Source organism: Aspergillus piperis (genome assembly GCF_003184755.1).
Source record: "Aspergillus piperis CBS 112811 unplaced genomic scaffold BO85scaffold_3, whole genome shotgun sequence".
In the NCBI taxonomy this organism is placed as follows: Eukaryota; Fungi; Ascomycota; class Eurotiomycetes; order Eurotiales; family Aspergillaceae; genus Aspergillus; species Aspergillus piperis.
Genome location: NW_020291593.1, coordinates 364841 through 387573, shown reverse-complemented (window position 1 = coordinate 387573; position 22733 = coordinate 364841). Strand labels below are relative to the sequence as shown.

Here is a 22733-nt window from a genome sequence, read left to right as displayed (position 1 = left end):
GCCCTTGAAGCAACACCTTGTAATTATGAGGATTCACCATGGATTTTTGACTGATAAAAAGGCAAGATTCCACCTTCGATATTATCTACCCAGACCCGAATGAACCCCGGTGACGTCAGGTGCGGATTGCAGCAGAGCAGCACTTCGGCTGAATACTTTTAACTTGATCAGAACATACTATGTGCAGACGGTGTATATTTACCGGACTTTCATTGCATCTGAGTGAGAAAGCGAAACCTTCTAGATATGTCTTCACATTGAATATTGCACAAGGACCGCCTACCATCACAGATGTTCCAACGTTTCCAACTCTCAACCAGCCAACTGCCCCATTCCAAATTATGAACTTACCATCGAAGGTAAGGATGTGTGAGATGTCCGTCTCTGGAAATTAACGTGAAATCGAAAGAAGCAAGTCAAAGCCTTCCCGGAGTCGCTCTCTATCCTGCCGCCCGAGTTCTCCATTGCCTGCATTCTCGATCAAACGCGTTGCCTTTTCCAGTTTTGCCGGAAATACCTTTGCAACCAGTGCCTGCACAATTTCCTTTCGAGCCGCGGGATTGTCGATGGCAAGGAGGATCGACGCGAAGATATGTGTTTTATTCACAAATCTCGCATCGCCGACCTTATTGAGAAGTCCCTGCATCTTGCGATTATATAGCAGCCGGTACCATCTCAACCGCTCTGCCGAATCCTCTTGAGTATCCAGAGACTTTCCATGCTCTACTGGGTCCATATCCCTCATGATCCATTTAGGGAATGTAGCATAGCCCAGGAACCGTGGCATGGTCTGCACCTCATCCCAGTCAATAATTCCACTCACATTACACTGCTCATCGACCCGGATGTTCGTGGAGTCAAACTGTGGCACTGCAAGCACGAATGTCTCATCTGTTTCGTCTTTTTGGCTCGTCGACGACGGCATACATCCGATCATCATTTCCAGCATTATAAGACAGCCAACGTCAAATGGGCCTTCTTCTTCTGCCCCGGAGGGTGATTTCAGAAGACGCTCACGCAGAAAGTCTACAGTGGACTCGTAAGGACTATACTCCGCATACTGCACATCAGTCCCTGATCCCTTCCGCGAATGGTAGCATGGAAGCACCCGAAGATCGCCATGGACATCCGGTCCCAACGTACCAATTCCGTCGAAGCAAAACCTGTGCAGCTTTGCCATAGTCTCTGCGACACTGTCCAGTATGCGCAGTCGCTTTTGGTCCAATGACAGTGCTCCTGAGTCGTCGAACCAGGCATCCGAGACCAATGTTCCGGGGACGAAACTCTCCACGATGTACGGTGTGCCCAAGACATTTCCTGATGAGACATCGAAATCGTACACTTCTGGCATGGGGAAATGGGCTCGCTTTTGGATAAATTGCATCATTTCCACCTTCGAAATCAAGGCCCTTTTGGCAGTCTCGGTGCAGTGCCCTGGACGGCAGCTGATGGGTAGGCGGACGATATAACGCACCTGGTCGTCAAATTCGACCACATGAATAACATTACGGCTGCCTTCATGACAAAAAATCACACTTGCAGTTGTAAATGTGTCTATAGTTTGCTTTCGGCGGACCTCGACGGCAAGAGTAGTGAGTGCGTCACGGCTAATTGTGAGAAGGTCATTGAATTGCTCTTTCGCCGGCGCTGGATGTGGCATGTTGGTGCCTGTACCACTTGCATCACGTATTGGGAATGCCATGGTCGTTGTCTCGATGGGGTCAAGAGGACAAATTAGCACGAACCCAAAATTCGAGGTCGATTCTGTATACGTGGAGCCGAGAGTAGCGAAAACTAACACTGTTGACCGTAAGTAAAAGGTGAAAACCATTCACGAGGCCTTCACGAGGCCTTCACGAGGCCTTCACAATGCACAGCGAATACATTCCTCATATTCCCTGAACTTCTTATCACTGATTAACATAGAACAACTGCGCATAATAGAGTAATCAAGACTCTTCCCCTTCCATGAAAAGGCTCAACACAAGCTATTTTCACTCTCCCTGACATTCAATAAACTAGACCCCAATTGTCTGAACCAGGATACGGCCAATTCATAGGCATATCCAACTTATTGTTCGAGACTATTAGAGGGGGCCTCTCGAGAGAGCAAGATAATCAATAAGAACACCGTCCTTTACATGACTTAACTGGTGATTGCTAGCAGAAGCTCCACCTGGTTGTGTCCCCATGTCTCCTACGGTCCAGATTGACCACCCTACCTGTTGAAGAAGAAGCAAAATAAAATCAGCATGTTACATATCGAAATAGTAATCACATGATCGCCGGTTACACCCCCAAAGTACTCGTCCCTCTTGTTCATACACTTCGCCTCACAAGCTTCTCTATGAAACCGCAGGACTCTCACCCTCATCAACCAATACAAGTGACTATGAAGCTGCTTCAGCAGTGGCACTGAAACTGTGAACACTTCCCCGTGCTTCGAATACTACCCGATTCTCCTCCAAACTGTTACCATCACAGATGGGTATGGCGTTCCCATCGGATGGCGTTCCCCAGCCACCTCCACCAGGACTAGTAATCATGTCAGCCAAGCGTAAAACGATGAAAAGGTAAGCTCCACTACTTACGTGTGAATAATAATACGCTCTCCAGGCTGCACTTTGAGCTCCATCTTCCCACCAATGTTGATCGTTCGCTCAGTCCCATCCAGCTCTTTCTTCACGTACAGGTTCAATCCCGCCTGGCCAGCCTCACCACCTGCCAGTCCATATGGGCGATAGACGCGACGTTCGCTCAGCATAGAGGCTGACAAGGGAATACGGAACTCCAGTTCTCGAATCACACCGTCTCCACCGCGGTAACTTCCCCTGCCACCAGACCCTTTGCGGATAGAGAACTGTCGCAAAATAACCGGGTATCGCAGCTCGTACACTTCTGCATCGGTGATTCGTGTGTTGGTCATGTGGACATGGACACCGGATGTACCATGCCAGGTAGGACCAGCGCCAGAACCACCACATATGGTCTCGCCAACGCCGAAGCCCGGGATGTCGTTGCCATTTTCGTCTAGTCCACCCATGCCGAATGAGATGATATTGCAGCATCCTTGCGAGGCTGCACAGGCTTGGAAGGCTCCTAGGACGACATCCGTGATACGTTGTGACGTGATGGGATTTCCAGCGCAGACGGCCGCGTATCCAGATGGATTGATAAGCGTGCCGGAAGGAATGATAACGTTGATCGGCGCCAAACAGCCCTGGTTCAATGGAATGTCAACATCGATAAGGGCGCGCAAGCTATAAATGATTGCCGAGTGGGCAATGGCTTTGGGGGCATTCAGGCAGTTGAACGTCTCTCGCCCGGTACCAGTGAAGTCGAACTCGGCAGATCCGGTCTCTGCATCGATGCGGATTTCTAATCTAATCTCTGTGCCATCGTCCATGAAGTCAGAAAAGCGGAGGGGCTGTCCGGCGGCCTTTCTGCCAATCTTCTTAAGCAGTTCCCGTACTGCGGTTTCGGCATTCTTTTTGATGGCGTCCATGTAGAAGTGGACTACATCAAGCGTGTTCTCTTGAACGAGACCTTCGAGCAACTGTGCACCCTGCTGGTTGGCTGCAATAGCTGCTTTCAGGTCGGAGACATTATCTTTGTAAGTGCGAGTGCCACTGCAACCTGGGTACGAGGCTGGCTCGTCATATAAGAACTTCCGCACCATGTCTTCGTCAAAACGGCCTTGTGATACCACCTTGAATCCCATGGTCATGGCACCTTCCTCATATAGCATTTTACTGTCTGAGGGCATAGAACCTGGCGCAATTCCTCCGATTTCGGCTGCGATTATATTAGACATGAGTATCCCATCAACGAGTGGTGTTCCTTACCATGGTGGCCTCGAGAGGCGACATAGAAGATGATCTTGCTTCCTAGCTGATCCCAGACAGGAGTAATGATAGTTATGTCCGGAAGATGCGTTCCGCCAGCAAGTGGATGATTGGTGAGGATGTGGTCCCCTGGCTTCAGGTTTCCACCGTACTGTTCATGCTGATACCGCACAGCATACTCCATACCTGAGATTGGCCCGAGTCAGCTGTCGTTGAGAAGTATAGGAAAGCAGCACTTACTGCCGAGGTGAACAGGAACATTAGGTGCGTTCGCCACAAGTTTTCCGTCGGGTGAAAACACTGCACAGGAAAAGTCCAATCGCTCTTTAATGTTGGTTGACACGGATGTCTTCTGGAACATCCGGCTCATCTGGTCGGCAACCGACATGAATCGATGACCAAAAATCGAAAGCTTGATCGGGTCCACCACCGTTGCGTTGTCGATTTGATTCTTGACCGACTGAACATTCAGGATTACATGGCGAGATAAGATAGTGGCCGATGCATGGGGTTCAACGACAATGGTTTGTGTCTTGTCGATGATCATGGCTGGTCCTTGGATGAAGCTACCCGGCTTCAGGTGCTCTAAGAAGAAGACTGGCGTGGTGACACGTCCGACGCCTGCAAAATACACCTCTGTGGAGTCATCCCGGCTTTCTTCTCCGATGTTTAATGTCGTAATAGATCGCAACTCGGGCTGCGGAGCCTCTGGGGGGACGGAAATCGCCTTGCCTACTCCACGTACACGTATATCCTCGACTAGGATATTGCGACCTGGGAAGGTGAAGGAGAATTCGCGCTGATGCTCCTGAATGAATGCTGCCCCAAAATCTCCGCCATCTGGTCTAAGGACCATCAGTGTATTATCGGTTCCTTGGTAGCGGAGATTAAGGTACACCTCATACTGTATGCGAGTCTCCTCAATACCATCTGCGGTCAAGGCTTCGGTGACCTTTGCTTTGAGAACCTCAATACGGCCATTTATTATTCCCATTGCACTCGCAGTAAGAGCTCCGGACGCAGGTTCCTGGGCCTCATGCACCACATCAGCAAGAGCCATACCATATGCGGAGAGAATCGACGAATAACGGTGGACTATGACGGTCTTTATGGACAATGACGATGCAATTGCACATGCATGTTGCCCACCTGCTCCTCCAAAACAGGCCAGGTTATGTGCTGAAGTGTCATATCCTCGTGCCTCGGTCAATGCCCGGATGGGCTTTGCCATAGATTCGTTTGCAACTTGAATGAATCCCAGCGCAATCTCCTCTGGTGTCTTCCGGTGACCTGTCTCTGCATTGATCTTGTCTGCCAATTCCGTGAACTTTTGACGAATGACCTCAACGTCAAGGGGCTCGTTCTCGTTAGGCCCAAATATCTTGGGGAAATAGTCTGGGAGCAGGCGGCCCAGGAACAAGTTTGCATCAGTCACAGTCAATGGACCTCCTTTGCGGTAGCAAGCTGGCCCTGGATGTGCACCTGCAGATTCTGGTCCGACTACGAAGAGCCCATGGCGCCAGAACAGAATGCTGCCGCCACCAGCCGCTACTGTATTGATGTCTAGCTGTGGAGCCATCACTGTCACTCCTGAGATGGTGTTCTCAAAGGTATGTTCTAGCTTGCCGTCATACCGTGAGACGTCAGTACTGGTGCCGCCCATGTCAAACCTTGCTATTCTGTCAGCGAGCATTCTCCTTGAGTCCGTCGCCTGAGAAAGGACATACCCAATAACAGGTTTTCGGTCCTCTGGGTCAAACGAGGTGCCTGCGTAGCCTACAACACCACCTGCGGGCCCCGACAAAATTGCGCGCAAACCGGAGAACCTAAGCACAGTGAGTTTGGCTCGGGCTTTCTAGATGGGAATAAGGTAATACTTTTGAAAGTTTACCAGACCACCGTCGCTTTGCATAAATTCGCAGCGCGTGTCTGACGATTGCAACCCGTCCTGGAAGCCGGAACGGAAACCTTGGATATATCGTTGAATCACCGGCGTTAAGTAGGCGTCTGCCGTAGCTGAAGCGCCTCGAGAGGTCATTTTTATCATAGGAAGCAGCTGGCTAGAGAGTGAAATATGCGTGAATCCGATCTCGTTGGCAATCCTCTCGATAGCCAACTCATGCTCTTGGAATGTATATGAGTGTACGAGACAGACAGCGATGGAGCGATATCCTTCATCAAAAAGCTTTTGCAAACTCTGTCTCGTCTTCGCCTCGTCGAGAGGTTCTAAGACGCGGATGACCTCTCCACTGACGCCCTTCTTCAGGTAAGGGTCTGTCTCCAATGCCGCTTCAAGGCGTTCTTTATCTGGAATAGGATTCTGTTGATAGCCCTCTATAGTGACTCGCTCATCGATCTCGATCACATCCTCATAGAGCACGTCGGGTCGCTGGATGTTCAAAGCAAAGAGCTTAGGACGCGACTGAGTCCCAATGCGAAGTGCATCCTTGAAACCCTTTGTGATCAGAAGCGCCACCCGTTCTCCTTTTCTCTCTAGCAAGGCATTCGTGGCGACCGTCGTTCCCATACGGATACTGACGCTGCCAAAATCCGATGTGGTGAGTTTCTGGTCGCGGGGAAAGCATTTTCCTGTTGCTTGTTCGAGAATCCGGCGGATGCCTTCAATTGGGGCGTCTGCGTAGTTAGCCGGATCTTGCGAAAGCAGCTTGACGACAATGTCTTCCTTGCGGCCTTCTACAATCCCCAGACAATCGGTGAATGTGCCACCGCGGTCTACAAATGTCAGCTCTGCGGTCACCCGTTTCAGCCCATGTAACTCACCAATGGCGATTTTGATATTGAGTTTCGATGAAGACATGATCATTGATTGAATATCGTCAAAAGATCTGCACTGAACTGTTTCTCCCAACGGCCGGCATGGCCTTTATAGAGTGGGCTCCGGCATCCATCTCCAACAGCACTCGCTCCAATGCCGGCGCTATCTTATCGTGCCCTATCATGGGACCTTAACGGTACTTCGTTATCGGCCTCGCTCCGACCTTCCCCTCGCCTTAGCCTTTCGGGGCATGGGGTTCTGATAACAAATGCCGGCGTCGTTATCAGGTGCATCTATATGATGCTATAAAACTGACACTCGACGACATGGTCGGGGTGCCTCTCCCACCTCATCAATGCAGATGCTACACTGGTCGTCATGACTACCGACCAGAAGAAACCTGGCCTTGACAGCAGCGCCTCCAATGGGGAGAAGATTAAGCATGGCCAGATGGACATCCTCACCCATCGGTCGGGGCAAGATAAAGATGTTGCAGTGCAGTTTCTCGCCCAGCTCGATCCCGCCATCATGGCGGCACCCATCTCCGACGCAGAGGCGCGACGCGTGCTGTGGAAGATTGATTTGATATTGATCCCATTGATCATGGTCACTTGTGTGCTCGCCGCAGTCGACAAGGTCATCATCTCCAATGCCGCTATCTACGGTATGGAGACTGATACCCATCTCACCGGCAACCAATATTCCTGGGTGGGCTCGATATTCTACTTTGGCTACCTGCTCTTCGAGTACCCTGCTGCGCTACTCATCCAGCGGCTCCCCGTAGCCAAACTCTACGTGGGAATGGTCTTCGCTTGGGCAGTCATGATGTTGTGCACGGCCGCTACGCAGAACTTTGCAGGCCTGGCGACAGTGCGCTTCCTCATGGGCATGCTCGAGGCATCGGTGTTTCCCATCTCCAGCATCCTAACGGTCATGTGGTGGAAGACGAGCGAACAGCCTCTCCGGGTAGCCTTCTGGTTCAACCAGCTGTCGTCCGTCTTCTCTGGAGTCGTCAGCTACGGCATCTGACACACCCACACAGCACTACACCCCTGGCGACTACTCTTCCTTGTCCTCGGCGCATTCTCCATCCTCTGGTCAGGCGTCCTATACATCTTCCTCCCAGACTCCCCAGTCCAATGCTGGTACTTATCCGACCGCGAAAAGTTTGTCTGCCTCGAGCGCGTCAAAGACAACAACACGGGTATGGAAGACAAAACCATCAAATGGTATCAAGTGCGTGAATGTCTCCTCGACCCAAAGACATGGCTCCTAGCTCTGTTCTCGCTCGCCCAGAACATCCCCAACGGCGGCCTTGTCACCTTCTCCGCCCTCATCGTCACCGGACTCGGCTATTCCTCCCTGATCACCACCGTCCTAGGCATCCCCACCGGTGTTCTCGCCACCGTATGGCAGATCCTGCTCTCGTTACTCGCCTCCCGTGTCCCCAATTCCCGCTGTATCATCATCGCCGTCTCGAACCTAGTTCCTATGGCCTGTGCCATCCTCATGTGGAAATTGCCCCGCTCCGACAAACACGGCCTCCTCGCCTCCTACTACGTCTTCTACACCTACTGGGCACCCTACGTACTATCCACTTCGCTCCCAATGGCCAATACCAGCGGTCACTCGAAGAAACTGACTCTAAATGCTATCTTCTTTATCGCATACTGCGTGGGGAATATCATCGGTCCGCAGGTCTTTCGCTCCACGGATGCCCCGAGTTACTCGCACGGGTATGAAGGCCTGCTGGCTTGTCTGGTTGTTGCGATCGTCGCGATCTCAGCCTACGGATTACTTTGTAGATGGGAGAACCAGCGACGGGATCGTGAACAGCAGCAGCAGCAGCAGCAGCAGTCTGTTACTGTCTCAGAGGATGCGGCATTTTCGGATCTAACGGATAAAGAGAAGAGATCATTCCGGTATACTTATTAGTTTAGCATTTAATTTGAACCAGGAATATAGTTGTAGAGAACACTACTGCTACCTATATGAAATCAATGCTTGAAGCATCAAATGATCATTGCACTCTTTTACTCAATTACTATATTCCAAACCTCACTGTTATCTTATCTCCACTACCAATCGCCCAAACCCAATTCATGCATGGTATTTAGGTCTATTTCTAGATCGCAACAGTAACTGCTCACTCTGTTGATTTTCACCTACTCACTACCTAGTTGGTACTACCGATCATCTTGGTAAAATGTCGAAAGTCATCTAGCCCTGATTATCACTTCCCCGCATCACTTTGGTACAATGAATCCAATGACCACCTAGATATCAACGAGCGGGGTAAACCCCGAGACGAGAACAAACGAATCATGTGGCCCAAAGTCCCAACATCTAACCGATAAGAACCCCTACTAACACTCAAAGTCAGTAGTACCGACCAGATAGCACTGCACTGCACTGCATAGCCGTATACATACGCCGGTTCTATACCCGCCCTATAAGAACAAGCCATGAGTCCAACCAAAGTGGGGAATCAGTAGCGGGGTGGATCCTTGCAGATGATAAGTAGGTATGATCAAAACGGGAGGGGAGAAGGTCGGAACGAGGCCCGGTTTGGTCCACTGGCTCTTAATTTCATTCATTCTTCTGTTCTCTGTTGGTTGATTATCTTGCTATCTGCTGGGAGGAGCTTTATCGTGATAAGGGATTGCGCTACTAGTATCCCCGGGGGGGATGGTTGAGGGGAAGGCAGGTCGGTGCGATGTGGATACTAACTAACTACTCTCCGAGTGATTGGCAATGGAGGGGTTCTGGCTACTATTCCGAGGGTCTCTGGGTTATAGTAGTTGGTTGGTTTGTAGATAAATACTTCAGTTGAGTAGTGCATTCTAATACTTGGCTACCCTACCATGGACCGAAATACAAGAATCCTCATTGTCGGAGCTGGCTGCTTCGGTACTTCGACCGCTTATCATCTCGCCCAGCGCGGTTTCACGTCCATCCGCGTGCTGGATCGATATCCCGCGCCATCCTGCGAGGCCGCCTCAACCGATATCAGCAAGATCATTCGCAGCGACTATAACGAGCCGCTGTATGCACGTTTGGGAATCGAGGCGATTGCCGCCTGGAAGTCCTCGGATCTGTTTCGTGGGCTGTACCATGTCCCTGGCTGGGTTCTGAGCGCATACAAGCTGTCGTGCGCGTTTGTGGAAGGGTCGATTGAGACGTGCACCAAGCTTGGAGTTGAAGGATTGGAACGCCTGTCGACGCAGCAGATCCGTGAGCGGTTCCCCCTTGTGACGGGCGAATTGGATGGGTGGAATATCAACGTCTGGAATCCGACGGCTGGCTGGGCGGCGGCCGGGGAAGCCTTGCGGCGCATGGCCGTCGCAGCGCAGGAGCAAGGGGTGGAATATATCTCTGGTGAAGAGGGCTGGGTCAAGAGGTTGTTGTTCAATGAGGAGAAGCATTGTACGGGAGTGATCACGACTGATGGCTCAACGCATGTTGCTGACTTGGTCGTGGTGGCTGCCGGAGCTTGGACGCCAACATTGCTGGACGTGGCGGGCCAGTTGACGGCCAAAGGCCACAGTGTGGCGCATATACAACTCTCCCCGGCGGAGACAGCTCATTATTCCGCACTGCCTATTATGGATAATCTGGAGCTGGGCTACTTTTTTCCGCCGCAGGCAGATGGGGTGTTCAAGATGGCGCATAGCCAGTTCATCACGAACATGCAGACGGATACACGGTCCGGAAACAAGTCATCTGTTCCTCACACCTTTGTGGACAATCCACAAGATGACCTCCCGCTAGAAATCGAAGCTCAGATGCGCCGGAACCTTCGTCGTGTCCTACCGGAACTCGCCGACCGTCCATTCTGTTATACCCGTCTTTGCTGGGACGCTGATACCGCTGACCGCCACTTTCTGATTTCACCGCACCCTAATCATCAAGGACTGTACGTGGCGGCCGGAGGATCAGCGCATGGTTTCAAGTTCCTGCCCGTGCTGGGCAAGTACATTGCCGACTTGCTGGAAGGAAATTTGGAGTCCGACATTGCCCGGCAGTGGCAATGGCGCGCAGGCCAGACGGTGACCGCGAAGAACCTAGCCCATCAGGACCCCGAATTGGAGTTGAGTGACTTGACAGGATGGAAGGGACGTAAAACTCGTGAGAGGGGGCCGAGATTGTAATAGTCAACGAAACAAACAAATAACACATGCTAAAATGAATGTCTTTATGTCAGCGCTAGTTTCCACCCTCCAAGCATCGTCATCGCATGTTCCCATTCAAAGCGCGCTGTCTCCCCTGACATGGCGTCATTTGCAATATCATTTAGGTTAAGGTCACGGCGTCGCCAAACCATCTCTATCACTTCTCTTGCCGGCGTGATGTTCTAAACCATTAGCTTGTGAAATTGTATCCGTGGGTGAATAGACGTACACCAAAACGACGAATGGCCTCCCACTCCTGGAAGATCTGCAGAACAACGACTCTATCCCTGTCGTCCGAGGCACAGCAACCTGCTAGGAAGAGAGGCCATAGAGGAAGCACGGCAGTGCGCGTCATGTTGGACTTGTGCGTTTGTATAACATTGAGAATTTGGCGCACATAGCGGAGTTTTTCCTCAGACGTAAACGATGGACACGAAGAGGTTGACGTAGAAGACGAACATATCTCGTACAGGAGCAACATTGCGCCCAAGCGATTAGCTTCAGCAATGACCATACATTCTTGCCCTGAGTGCAAGTCGATATCCGCATGTGGCGTCTGACGGAGCACCTCCAACGAGTGCTTCAGTCTATATGCGCTCCGAATGTCCGGCTCACGCTCTTGCCATGCTAAGTCAGCTACTTTATCTATTAGGAGAAGTAGCGCGTGGCTGAATCCCATATAAGGGTCGATAATATCTGATGATAGACTTTGAGGCAAGGCAAAAAGACATGGATGCGTTCGTGGACAATCCCATCGAAAGGCCGTTCGGGCAAGAACGAGATGAAAAACAAAGTAACGGTCGAAGAAACCAAGAAGCTCCTGACTGTGCTGCGACGATGTTTTCCAATATCGCTGCTTTCGTGCAGAAATGACATTCTGGAACCCATTAAGGTGAGTCACCCACGATGAACGACTATGATCTGAAATCTAATGCTGTCAACTCTCACATCTGACTTAGTGTGTTATAGTTGGATATTCTCATTACCTCAAACCAACAGAGCATCAGAACAAGCCCCAATATCACATCCATCTCCCGATCTGACCAACTATCCTGATCTAAAAGAGACTGGAGGTGGAGTAGCGCACGGTGATGGTGTGCCAGAGCAGGGACTCGATACTGCATTTGGGAAAGACGCAAGGTATTTGCGGAAATGGCCAATGCCGCATGATAGATGCCATCAGAACTAAGAGCCATGGGCAAGATCAAGTATCGATATGGATTGGATTGTACATTGTCGACCAGGGTTGAGCTGCTGCAAATGACTGTCTCAAAGAATGCCAGCAGCATGGGATCCTCGCTGGATCGATTCAGGGCCGTGACTGGCATTGTATTCATTGCGGGTGATAGTAGCAGCTGCCGTGGATGACCGAGCGAGTTCCCGCCATAACCCCTATGGTACTCCACACAGAGCCGATTCACGTCGTCAGCGGACGTGTTTAAAAACATCCACTGCTGGTGCGAACTTCTAGGCGTAGGATGTCGCGGCATCTTAGCCAGGTCGTGCTCATTTGAGACATCCATTCTCTTGCGGCCGTTCTTTGACCATACTCCGGTCCTTCCATGACAGACGCCCTTGGCGATCGATTCGTCAAGCCAAGTCAACTGAAAGCTGTATTCGCAGCCCCGGTTGTTTCGCGCGCAGCGACGGCAGACGGGACGGCTCTCTTTGGTATGCATTAGCTTACAGAGGCTATTCAATCCGGAGGTGAATTATCGTACCATCACACTTTATCCTTCGGGCTCTACAAGCCCGGCAGCCTGTCCGGGTGCGAGAGATGAAGGAGGGCGCCATGAGATGAAGAGGAATGGCTGCGGAGAAGGAAGGAGTGGTTTATCCGGAGCCATTTATAGGCCACGCGGGGAACAACCCGGCCTTATCAGCGAAACCTTAATGCATATAGCTGCACTCAATATAAGTCTTGATTATGTCTTGTCATGAAACCCATTCCTCAGTGCCCTAACTTCTCTTCCTTGAACTGGCTGGTTCAAGCCCCAATATTCCAATGCAAAGACAGCGTCATAGGCTATATGTTCTGTTAATGCGACCGTTCTGATGGTGTGGAAGAGAGGCGGGCATTGTCAAATCCAATCAAAATTAACATAATCATCGTGCAAATGGGCAGATGCTTGGGATATCCAGCCACTAGTGTCGCGGTTATCTCTGAAAGAGTGCTGTAAAGTCATATTTCGTAGGATGCTACTCCGTTCCTCCGAAGACGCATTCCACATCTCATCACTGTCTGGCACGCTAAAGTCCAGATCTGCGAGCGTAAGAAGTGCACTCATTTGTGAGCCACCGTGACTTTGACCATCAGAATCGACTAGCTGTTTTGGCCCACATAGCCGACATAACTCATAGAGGGCCAACCCGAATCGCTTAGCTTCTTCCACACTTACCCAGATGAGAGCTACTGGCGCATCAAGGGGATGCTGAGCTAGCATATTCGGATACGAGAACAATCCCAGCTGCCGACAGGTTTCCACGAGCGATTTGAGTAGTTCGTACTTGGATGATGGCAGGTGACAACGAAGGTTCAGGTCAAAAGTCGCCTCCTGCTTTGCTATGAACAGAGCAAATATAAGCTGGAGAAGAATGCTCTGGTATGTCGGCATCTGCCAAGGTTTCATCTCGATATGCTGTGGTGTTGATTCCGACACATGCCACCGAGACTATGATTTAAAAAGACGTCAGCCCCTGTTTGACCATACCGATCATGCTACAATCCCTACTTTTTGTGCCTGTATAGCAGACAGCAATTTTTGATGGAAATGCATCGCCGACTCCCGCCCCTCCCGGTCACCCTTGATCCATAGTCCAATCATTAGCATGGACTGTATGAGAATGCAAGGCTCCTTGGTAAGATCAAAGGTTCCTTTATGAAGGAAAGGCCAGACAGGATGAAATTCGCTGAAGTAAATATCTATGAAATCCTGGGCGATCCACCGTGATGCGTCGGGAACTGATGCATTCAGCTCAGTCTTCAAATCCTCCTGTGTCCCAAGCACCTGTTGCTTCTCGTCCCCATTTGCGTTGACATCAAGCGAACAACTCAAACCTCGTTGTTGACACCGGCTGCACGGATGTCCACCATCACAGCGTTCTTTCCGGGCATGGCACTTTTGGCAAGCCTTTACTGCCCGAGTCTGTGGAGGCTTTCTCTCAGGGTGATAATTTCGAACATGACGCCGTAACAGGTCGCTGGTCCACAGTTAGCTTTAAAGGCAGATGTTCAGGGGCTCCAGTCATGGGACATTCCTCCGGGCTAAAGTACTCTCACAATAAGGACACGAGAGGCGTTCGCCTTCCTTATGACGCGCAGTATGTCTCTTCAAGTGTTCTCTCCGCTGATAAGTTGCACCACAACCTGAATGACCACATCGAAAGAGATTATGAGACTTAGTAGGTTTGGGGGGTGGCATATCGTTGGTTGGTCTGGGGCTCTCAGTTCTTGCGAGGATGTAAGAGGGATGCCGGGAAGTGACGAGAAGAAGTGACGCAGTTACCGAAATGGCCGCTGTTGCACCCGCTCCACGGTCAAACCCAATACCAAACAGCTGACAGGTTATTTTAAGCACCTTTGCAACGTGTATTAGTGGAAGAGTTACTTCGGGATAGGTTATAGACTTCTGTTATAAAGGATTAGTATTCAGGCCACTAATCGTGCCCCACTTTAGATACCATATCGGTATCCCACTGGGTCTCCCGCTCCAGGTTGCCACGCCATGAATTACCACTCTTCAGATCTCAATTGGAATATTATATGTGATTATAATTTCAGCAAAACAATAAATAGGATAAAATAAAATAAAAGACCCCGAAGGAATTATAGCCAGCATTAGATTGATTGATTAATTCATAATGAAAAATTGATTGTATTTAGAGATAGAATTATTGAGATATCTGCCGTATATGAGGGATACCGAGGGGCGGGATACCGACGGCGGGATGCCGAAATAATCAGATTTGTTCGTCTCAAAGGAGCTTACAAGCTGAGTATATCATTAGAAGTCTATTATGTGAACAATATTAGCCTCTTGTGCTGTGCCACTTAGCGAGTATCAGCTATAAGTACTGACCATCGAAGACTTGCCTTCTCTAACAAGATACTCACGTTTTGCCCAGATTCCCAAGCACTAAGTGCTATTCAGATCTATATATTGTGCCTTGCGCAGTTATCGGCAGACAATACCTTTCTACAATTGAAGTCTTTCTCTCATCAATCAGCCCCTCTTTTCAAGCTCATCAGTAATCATGGCACTCACTCATTACATCACCCATATTGGCACTGCTACAGCCATACTTGAGATCAATGGGGTCAATATGCTCACCGACCCTTTCTTCTCTCCGGCCGGAACATCTTTCCCTATGACCGACAAGTTTTCTCTCAAAGTGGAGGATGACCCTGCCCTCCGCCTAGATCAGCTTCCTGTCATTGATGCAGTCCTGCTCAGTCATGAAGACCATGTCGATAATCTTGACGACCTCGGTCGCCGCCTGCTTGATGGGCGCCGGGTTTTCACTACTGTTGACGGTGCGAAGAACCTCTCCCCTCGGCCCGCAGTCCACGGTTTCGAGCCCTGGGAAGAAATGGAAGTTGCCATTGCCGGAAAGAAGTTTCAGGTCATTGGCACGCCAACAAAGCACGTCGATGGTAACGAGTGTACCGGCTTTATCTTGACCGGAGAGGACTTTGGTCATGGTCGCGACGGTCTCTCTAACGCAATCTACTTCTCGGGTGATACTGCTTACGTGGAGGAGCTGAAGCACATGGCAGAGCGCTTTCATATTTGTGCTGCGATCGTCAACCTCGGTAATGCTCATGCGCCTACGGACATGACAGATCCCAGCAGCCCCCCTTATCAGATCACCATGGATGGCAAGCAGGCCGCGCAACTCTTTCGCAAAATCAAGGCCGACTACCTTGTACCTATGCATTATGAGTCATGGCATCATTTCACACAGTTTGGACAAGAGCTGCGTCAGGCTTTCCAGGAGGAAGGAATCAGTGACCAGGTATGCTGGCTCAAACCGGGGGAGCCTGTGAAGGTTCTGTGATTACACCCATCACAGTGAGACTCAACAATAGGGTCATGAAAAGCATGTTTTGCTTCGGACAACCATGTGCTGCCGCATGTGTGTGCAGTCAGAAGTGTCATGTCTTAGCAGAAAATACCATGGAGACCTTCTAGTCTTGGCTTTTCAAAACCTTTTACAAATTTATTGGGAGAATTGATCAGTAAACAATGGAGCCTACAGCCTCAATATATTCTCCTACACGTAATACTACAACGAATGAATTGTCAAGAGCAGATTGAACGCATTAACTGTCTGGATAGATCATAAGGAGCAACGCAGGGAGACTCGACATGCACTACAAATGTTGCATATCACAGGAACCAACAGGCCACCTTGGTGTAGCATAGTATGAGAACAATAGACAGGAAGAGTAATAGGCAAATAACTGAAAGGGGAAGGATGATTTGGCAGCCCGTGATCTCAAGCACGTGGCCTCAGCCCAATGCGTTCTTTCTATTCCTCTTCTTCCCCTCCCACTTCCCCAACTTGTCCATAAACGTGCGATCATTTCATCATAGATGGGGTTTTGCAAGCTCCTGTGTTCGAATATTCCTGATCACCATTGCTGTTTGGTCTAATTTCTTGGCTCTAGCTATGAATGCTAGCCTTTTAGGGCAAATGTATGGCGTCCCTTGGCACGCTGTTCTCCCTGCACTGACAAACTAGCTCGGCTGATGTTCCACCTCAGCCTATACAAGCCATGCTGCGATGCATAAACCGTATTTTGAAGAGTTCTACGACGCGGGTACCTCACATGCCAAAGGGATTTTCATCCACTTACGAAGCCTTTCTCGGCGGGAATAGAACTACGACTCGTGAATGGCAGCCTATTGCAATGCATACGTACGCTGGATGGGAGGACCTGGGTTGGAAGCGAGGAGCTAACATAATTCAGACGGTGAACACTGGTGAAATGCGGAGAACACCGACCAGAAAGGAATTCATCGTCTATTTTTGTGTTTGGTCTCAGGTGTTGCAGATACTAGTGGGCATTTTGAGTCGACCTCAGCACTATCCTTACCCCTTACGGAACACGCTTCTTCCAAGAACTCCATCGAAGCAATTCACGATCTGCATTATGTAGGCCTTGGCGATAATGCAACACGTACTTGACCAAGTTACTGATGTCTTCGAGGCAATGTTTCGGTGGAAGATCGACTTTTCAATGCGCTCCAATAATAATCGGGGAGACTCGGAAATGATGCTGCCTTCAGTTTCCGGTGGCCCTGCCAAGACGAGAAGTATGTGAGTACTACCGCTTCGAAAGATGCAGGGGACATAGCCCTGCCTGTCTACAAGCTCGCGGCCGATGCGGCTGTCTAATTACTGACCCAGATCCAGATGAAGTTAAGACATTTGGGGACGAAGCCGACTGGCCTGGGCTGAGACGCAGAACATGAGTTTTGTAAGAGGTGCACATATTGAATCCTCGATACGCTCTATGTGGCCTTGTCGTTTCAGACATGATGAGACACCATGCAAGGGGTAGCAACGAGGAAGTTGCAGCCTGCCATTACGCCATCTATCGACCCCAAAAAAAGCGTAATATGTGAGAATGCATGATTGGTCATCCATGACCTCTTTCAGCTGCCCACGAGCATTACGTACGAGGCAGCATACTGCTGTCAGCCAAGCCATGGATTGTCGCGCTGCTATGATCGACGACGACGCGTATAGTCAAGGTCTTAGATGACTCCCTTTACTTGCATTTTGGAGAAGCTATATAATGATGCTCAATAACCCACCATCATACCTATACGTTTGTACACAAACAAGTCCATTTCATATCATATTTATACTTTACTGAAAATGGGTCCACCGTATGTTCCACCGTTGTCACACTTGAGACAGTACGTGTCTAACCTCTCAGCAGGGTGAGCGGAACACCGCTTTCATGGCAAGAGCTTCAGCAAGTTGCACCTATTGCTCGTCAAGGGGCCGTGGAGGTAAGTGCTTCCTATATACCTTTTGATTGCATGTCGCTAACGGTAAAAGCAATTGCTATCTCTATGGAAGAGGCAAAGAAATAGAAGCGATCCCGAACCACTATGGGGTGACGAGGTAAGACATCACCTGCTGTAGTTATATCGAAGGAGACGCTGACTCGACAGATTGAATATACCCTGGTCAGCCTTGACGCAAACAGGTCGCGAGCGACACTGCTTCTTAACCAAGAAGACATCCTACGAAAAGAAGAAAAACAATGTGCTAAAGCTGAGGAAGTGTAAGTATTTAAATAACACTGGCAAAGACAGTATACTGAGACATAATAGTGAACCCTGGAATGAAGTCAAGTTACAGGCGGAATGGGCTCGACATATGGTTGAAGCAACTCCAGGAGAGCCATACGGGGGCGATATTATGGACCTACTCAGGGTTCAAGGCAATATGAAGCGACGGTATGTTGAATCTCGCGACAAGTAGACATGAAGCTGACGTTATTAGACGGAAATTGATCGGGCAATTTCTATCGCCCGACCAACACCCTGTACCGTTGTGTGTCTTCCCTGGCTTAGGTGAAAAGGGACAGTTCACACTCCCAGAAAGTCCGCATGAAGAGTCTCTGGAACAAATCTGCTGTCCCATACCGCGCTATATAATGATGACAGAGAACTTGCTGGCACGGCGACAACGGCGTGTCGAGAGCTACATTCCAATCTTTCGAGATGAGCAGACGCAAACACCTTTTCATGACACTTCTGTGTCTTTTGAATACCCCGCAGAGCATCCCCCCGGGAATGGAAAAGAGGGCCATGTCCATCTGGATGGGATCGGTCTCGGGGTCGGGAATTGCTGCATTCAGGTTACGTTCCAGGCTCCTAATGAAATTGAAGCGCGATGGTTGCATGACCAAATGATCGCATTGGGGCCGGTTATGTTAGCACTTACTGCTGCCACGCCGATGTTTAAGGGTTATCTGGTAGATACAGAAGTGCGCTGGGGCCGAACCTCTGAATGCTTTGACGATCGTACTCCGGAAGAGTTAGCCACGACGGTATTGTGCACACCCTAAAGTTTCTTGGCTTGACTAACTTAGCAATGCAGCCACCACGGTATTCTTGGAACCGCACATACATCTCGCAAGAGAAGCCAGCCAATCTCGAAAGCAAATCTCCGCTGACTCCCATGAATGAGTCGGTCAAACAACGCTTACTAGATGGCGGCATGGACGAACCTTTGGCGATGCACTATGCCAATATCCTTTCGAGGGACCCAATTGTGCTCAACCGAACAGACCTGGAAAACTTTGATCTAAATAGTACAGGCATATTTGACGTCTACTACAGCACTGTATGGCAACATGTCCGACTCAAGATGCCCTTAACCGACGATGGACCCGGCTGGCGGGTAGAGTTCCGACCGATGGAAGTACAATTGACCGATTTCGACAACGCTGCTTTTGCCATTTTCATGTACCTTCTTTCTCGAGCCATCACGGAACTTCACTTGAACTTTTATGTGCCTATCGACCAGCTGGGAGACTCCATGGAACGGGCGCAGAAGCGCAATGCTGCCCTCGAAGAGCGCTTCTGGTTCCGCCGGACCGGATGGTCATCCGCAGAGCAGTGCGAGCGTCCACAGCGTCAGCGGAGAGGCTGTGTTAACTGCTGCTCAAGATCTACTGCACATGCATCACCGTCATGTGCGCTTCTCACGGCTGATGAGATTATCAATGGCGAAGATCCAAAGGTGCCCTCCAGTTTCCCTGGACTGGTGAACATCGTGCGCGCTTATCTTCAGTACAGCAACACGCCCGTGATGGACCAAAAGAAGATCATGCCCTACCTAGATGTGATCAGTAAACGAGCCAGCGGAGAGCTTCCGACGCCAGCCCAGTGGATGCGCTCATTCGTGACCGGTCACGAGGAGTACCAGCGAGACAGCTATGTGAATGAGAAGATCCGTTATGACATGATCCAGGAGATTATTCGGATGGAAGAGTGATGAGTTGATATTTATTATGCGCAACGCCTTTGGTTCATATGCATAGTTATAGAAGTATTATAGATGACTCTGCTGTATCTATCTTTCTAATCATGACAGTTACGATCAATACTATCCTTTGTTCAATGGCCACTACGTCATAGTTTAGAATAATTATGTGGGCGGTGAGATTAGCACTGAGAAAAGGCTGAAAATGATCGACGTAGGGCACATTCCACGCCGCGTCATGTCGCAGATTACGCTTTTATTCACTGCAGATCATGTATGCTTGATTAGTCTGACTAGGCAAGGCCGTTGGAAGGGGGGTGAGAAGTTAGTACGTACTGAGTTTAGATAACACGGCACAATTCTAGCCCTACATTTAAGTTCAGGAACCGCTAAAGCCTGGAATTTTAATGCCATGACTGCATTTGAATGAAACAATATCAAAAATCCATTAAACGATGAGATCAACTTACATGATGATTAATCACGGAGTGTGAAAAACCAATAACAACAACAACAACCCCCTGCAGATAATGTAGTACACAATACCCACTCCACTCCCCGAATCAAGGGGCGATGGATAACTACGTATGTATCATCATTGTCACACCTCATCCGCAAAACTACTTTTCCTTCTCAACCTCTCCCAAAACCACCACAGCACCCAACGGAATAGGACACCCAATAAACAACCGCTACAAACCCCAAAAGGCTATTCCCCCATCCATATCCCAGCACGCGATACATAACGGGACTAAAACAGCGGGAACCCAAACCCCGTCAATCCCCGCAAGATATAGACTCCACCGTTCGCACTCGCCCCATACACACTATACGCTTCGAGAAGGTACGCGCTCGTACACTGGAAAATGACAGTAGCGCCCATGAGCGGCAGAACAATACCGATATCTGGAACGATCCAGTGGGTTCTGTACTGTGCGGACCAGCCGTAGATGAAGAAGCCGATGGGGACGAGCAGACTCGCGGGGATCATGAGTGGGAGGCGGGACTCGGGCTTGCCGATGCCGTGGTTGGAGGTTTTGAGACGCAGGTAGATCTTGTCTGAGACTAGGGCGCAGGTTTGTGCGCGCCTAGGAGGTAGCCGATGCACGGGGCGAGGTAGTGCAGGGAGCCGGTGCTGGCGGGCAGGTGGTATTGGGTTTTCCATAGGGTGGGGGAAGGTCGAGAGGATGAGGTAGACGAGGCCGTAGATGTAGCCGTGGTAGAGGGAGAGGGCTTGGACGATGGGTTGGGTGAGGAGGAGGCGAAGGGAGCGGAAGAGGGTGCGGTGGTAGAGGCTTGTTAGGGTTTGAGATTTGGAGGTGGAAGGTGTGGTGGTGTTTGTGGCTTGCTCGAATTGAGTGAGGAGTGTGAGGCCTCTGTAGTCTGGCATAAGTTGGAGAGCTTGTTTCTTGCGGTGGAGGAGGACCGGGGCGTAGGTCTCGCGTGAAAGGCTTAGTGAGGTTAGGATTATGACACCGGCAAATATTGGGGTTGCGTGGAAGGCCCATCGCCAGGTTGAGTACTCTGTTATGTAGCCGGCTGCTATGGAGAGGCAGAAGCCAAGGACGGGATCCATGTTAAGAAGGGCAAGGCTTAGCCCGCGTTGTTCTTTGGGGAAGATATCACCATTGGTGCTGACGCCGGTCTAGATATGCTTTTGTTAGCGAAAGCGATGGGGGGTGCGGGTTGATGGGGGGAGATTTGGGAGAGTACAGCTAATGAAGCACTAGCGTCTAGTCCGCTCAACAGGCGGAATACTAAGAGCTGGGTTATGCTTTTTGAGAAACCCGCGGCCAGATCAGAAGCGAGGAAGAAGGCATTTCCTGACTGCTGGATGGGAACGCGGCCGAGCAGTTTGCTAAGAGGTGCTAGCACCAATGGTCCCAGACAGTAAGTGAGCAGGAACAGGGATACTGTCAGAGAGCCCTTGACATCTGAAGTAACATGGAATTCGGCCTCGATAGCATCAACAGCTGGTGCAATGATAGTTGATGTTAGGGGCATAAGCAAGATGGGCAGAGTCACCGTCAGGAGGATGGTATATATCCGATAGCTGGGTCATTGATGCGGATGCTCATGAGGATCGAAGTCCAGGATGACAGCTGAAATTGTGGCTGAGGACTCGTGGTTTTCTTCGCAGATGGCCTGGCTAATTTTGTCATCGTCCATTTTGGGAATTGGGGCTGATGGAATGCTTCTAGTGAGACCATGTCTACCTTTGAATAGCTCTTATAGTCAACGCAGAGGCACATTTCATCACCCGCTGCGTAGGTGTACGGAGGGACATTCTTTACAATGGTCACCGATCCACCTCCGCGGGGTGTATTTGAGTGAGTAGGATGTCAGTGGGATTCAAGGGATACGGAAACACATGCGAGTCATGATGGTCCTTTTTACCTTGTTGGCAGTTGACTTCCTTAGGTTGTTCCTTTCGAGATAGAAGCCATCTGGAACAGGTACTCTATGCACCTCAGGTAGTATCATAGTATGGTTGACCAAATGATATTTTCTTCTTTTCTTTCTTCTATTTCATTTGATATCAACACTAATGAAGATGGTTATATGCCAAATCTGGCTAGGGAGAGTCTTAAGAAGTTATGCTATAAATTTTGTGGTATTTTTTTCAACATGTTAAAGAGTACAAAATCTTATGATAATGTCATTGGTTAGGAAATATCATCCTCCAATCCTTTGATCCTTCAAGTGGCCGGATGGCGGAAAAGATGACCGGATCACGGAGGAGGGCTGGTCCGCTCGGAAGTATGTTTAGTCTCATCATCCTTCCAGGATGCGACTCGATCCGACCATCTTCAACACTTCAGAACATCATGGTGCTAGCAAAATGCTAGAAAGCAGGGCTCGGATTTGTAATGATTGGGATATGTCAAGGCTATATCCCAAGTGGTTAAATAGCACTTGCTTTTCGAC

General features: G+C 49.8%; 10 protein-coding genes across 10 annotated transcripts; 5 read left to right on the top strand and 5 right to left on the bottom strand.

Annotated features, from left to right (window-relative positions):
• Positions 1 to 33: 33 nt before the first annotated feature.
• On the bottom strand, positions 34 to 1702 carry BO85DRAFT_517128 (uncharacterized protein; the record flags this gene model as incomplete). The annotated part of the gene is made up of 1 exon (XM_025664885.1): positions 34 to 1702. The coding sequence occupies one exon, from the start codon at positions 1700 to 1702 to the stop codon at positions 392 to 394; it is 1311 nt and encodes a 436-aa protein (XP_025518811.1). The 3' UTR covers positions 34 to 391.
• Positions 1703 to 2390: 688 nt separating this feature from the next.
• BO85DRAFT_517127 (5-oxoprolinase) lies at positions 2391 to 6663 on the bottom strand (the record flags this gene model as incomplete). The annotated part of the gene is made up of 7 exons (XM_025664884.1): positions 2391 to 2535; positions 2592 to 3795; positions 3846 to 4031; positions 4086 to 5515; positions 5573 to 5671; positions 5723 to 6578; positions 6627 to 6663. The coding sequence occupies 7 exons, from the start codon at positions 6661 to 6663 to the stop codon at positions 2391 to 2393; spliced, it is 3957 nt and encodes a 1318-aa protein (XP_025518810.1).
• A 336-nt stretch (positions 6664 to 6999) lies between these two features.
• BO85DRAFT_484647 (MFS general substrate transporter) lies at positions 7000 to 7650 on the top strand (the record flags this gene model as incomplete). The annotated part of the gene is made up of 1 exon (XM_025663249.1): positions 7000 to 7650. The coding sequence occupies one exon, from the start codon at positions 7000 to 7002 to the stop codon at positions 7648 to 7650; it is 651 nt and encodes a 216-aa protein (XP_025518809.1).
• Positions 7554 to 8579, top strand: BO85DRAFT_446039 (MFS general substrate transporter). The gene has a single exon (XM_025659407.1). It carries the CDS (start codon positions 7828 to 7830, stop codon positions 8554 to 8556), a length of 729 nt encoding a protein of 242 aa, XP_025518808.1. The 5' UTR covers positions 7554 to 7827; the 3' UTR covers positions 8557 to 8579.
• A 421-nt stretch (positions 8580 to 9000) lies between these two features.
• BO85DRAFT_446038 (NAD(P)/FAD-dependent oxidoreductase) lies at positions 9001 to 10790 on the top strand. Its single transcript, XM_025659406.1, has one exon. It carries the CDS (start codon positions 9486 to 9488, stop codon positions 10770 to 10772), a length of 1287 nt encoding a protein of 428 aa, XP_025518807.1. The 5' UTR covers positions 9001 to 9485; the 3' UTR covers positions 10773 to 10790.
• A 26-nt stretch (positions 10791 to 10816) lies between these two features.
• Positions 10817 to 12587, bottom strand: BO85DRAFT_456586 (Zn(II)2Cys6 transcription factor; the record flags this gene model as incomplete). Its single annotated transcript, XM_025661460.1, has 4 exons — positions 10817 to 10975; positions 11023 to 11721; positions 11780 to 12459; positions 12515 to 12587. The coding sequence occupies 4 exons, from the start codon at positions 12585 to 12587 to the stop codon at positions 10817 to 10819; spliced, it is 1611 nt and encodes a 536-aa protein (XP_025518806.1).
• Positions 12588 to 12874: 287 nt separating this feature from the next.
• BO85DRAFT_414154 (Zn(II)2Cys6 transcription factor) lies at positions 12875 to 14389 on the bottom strand (the record flags this gene model as incomplete). Its single annotated transcript, XM_025657635.1, has 3 exons — positions 14052 to 14389; positions 13526 to 13994; positions 12875 to 13465 (listed from the first exon to the last, which is right to left on the bottom strand). The coding sequence occupies exons 1-3, from the start codon at positions 14213 to 14215 to the stop codon at positions 12875 to 12877; spliced, it is 1224 nt and encodes a 407-aa protein (XP_025518805.1). The 5' UTR covers positions 14216 to 14389.
• Positions 14390 to 15047: 658 nt separating this feature from the next.
• BO85DRAFT_456584 (MBL fold metallo-hydrolase) lies at positions 15048 to 15851 on the top strand (the record flags this gene model as incomplete). The annotated part of the gene is made up of 1 exon (XM_025661459.1): positions 15048 to 15851. One exon carries the CDS (start codon positions 15048 to 15050, stop codon positions 15849 to 15851), a length of 804 nt encoding a protein of 267 aa, XP_025518804.1.
• Positions 15852 to 17681: 1830 nt separating this feature from the next.
• BO85DRAFT_475074 (glutamate--cysteine ligase) lies at positions 17682 to 19869 on the top strand (the record flags this gene model as incomplete). The annotated part of the gene is made up of 7 exons (XM_025662696.1): positions 17682 to 17692; positions 17746 to 17818; positions 17868 to 17933; positions 17984 to 18096; positions 18146 to 18271; positions 18318 to 18867; positions 18918 to 19869. 7 exons carry the CDS (start codon positions 17682 to 17684, stop codon positions 19815 to 19817), a joined length of 1839 nt encoding a protein of 612 aa, XP_025518803.1. The 3' UTR covers positions 19818 to 19869.
• Positions 19870 to 20354: 485 nt separating this feature from the next.
• BO85DRAFT_517120 (MFS general substrate transporter) lies at positions 20355 to 21809 on the bottom strand (the record flags this gene model as incomplete). The annotated part of the gene is made up of 2 exons (XM_025664883.1): positions 20355 to 21450; positions 21519 to 21809. The coding sequence occupies 2 exons, from the start codon at positions 21807 to 21809 to the stop codon at positions 20557 to 20559; spliced, it is 1185 nt and encodes a 394-aa protein (XP_025518802.1). The 3' UTR covers positions 20355 to 20556.
• Positions 21810 to 22733: the final 924 nt, after the last annotated feature.

Coding starts and splice junctions, on each gene's coding strand:
- BO85DRAFT_446039 (XM_025659407.1), top strand. CDS start 7,828: ATGGAAGACAAAACCATCAAATGGTATCAAGTGCGTGAATGTCTCCTC.
- BO85DRAFT_446038 (XM_025659406.1), top strand. CDS start 9,486: ATGGACCGAAATACAAGAATCCTCATTGTCGGAGCTGGCTGCTTCGGT.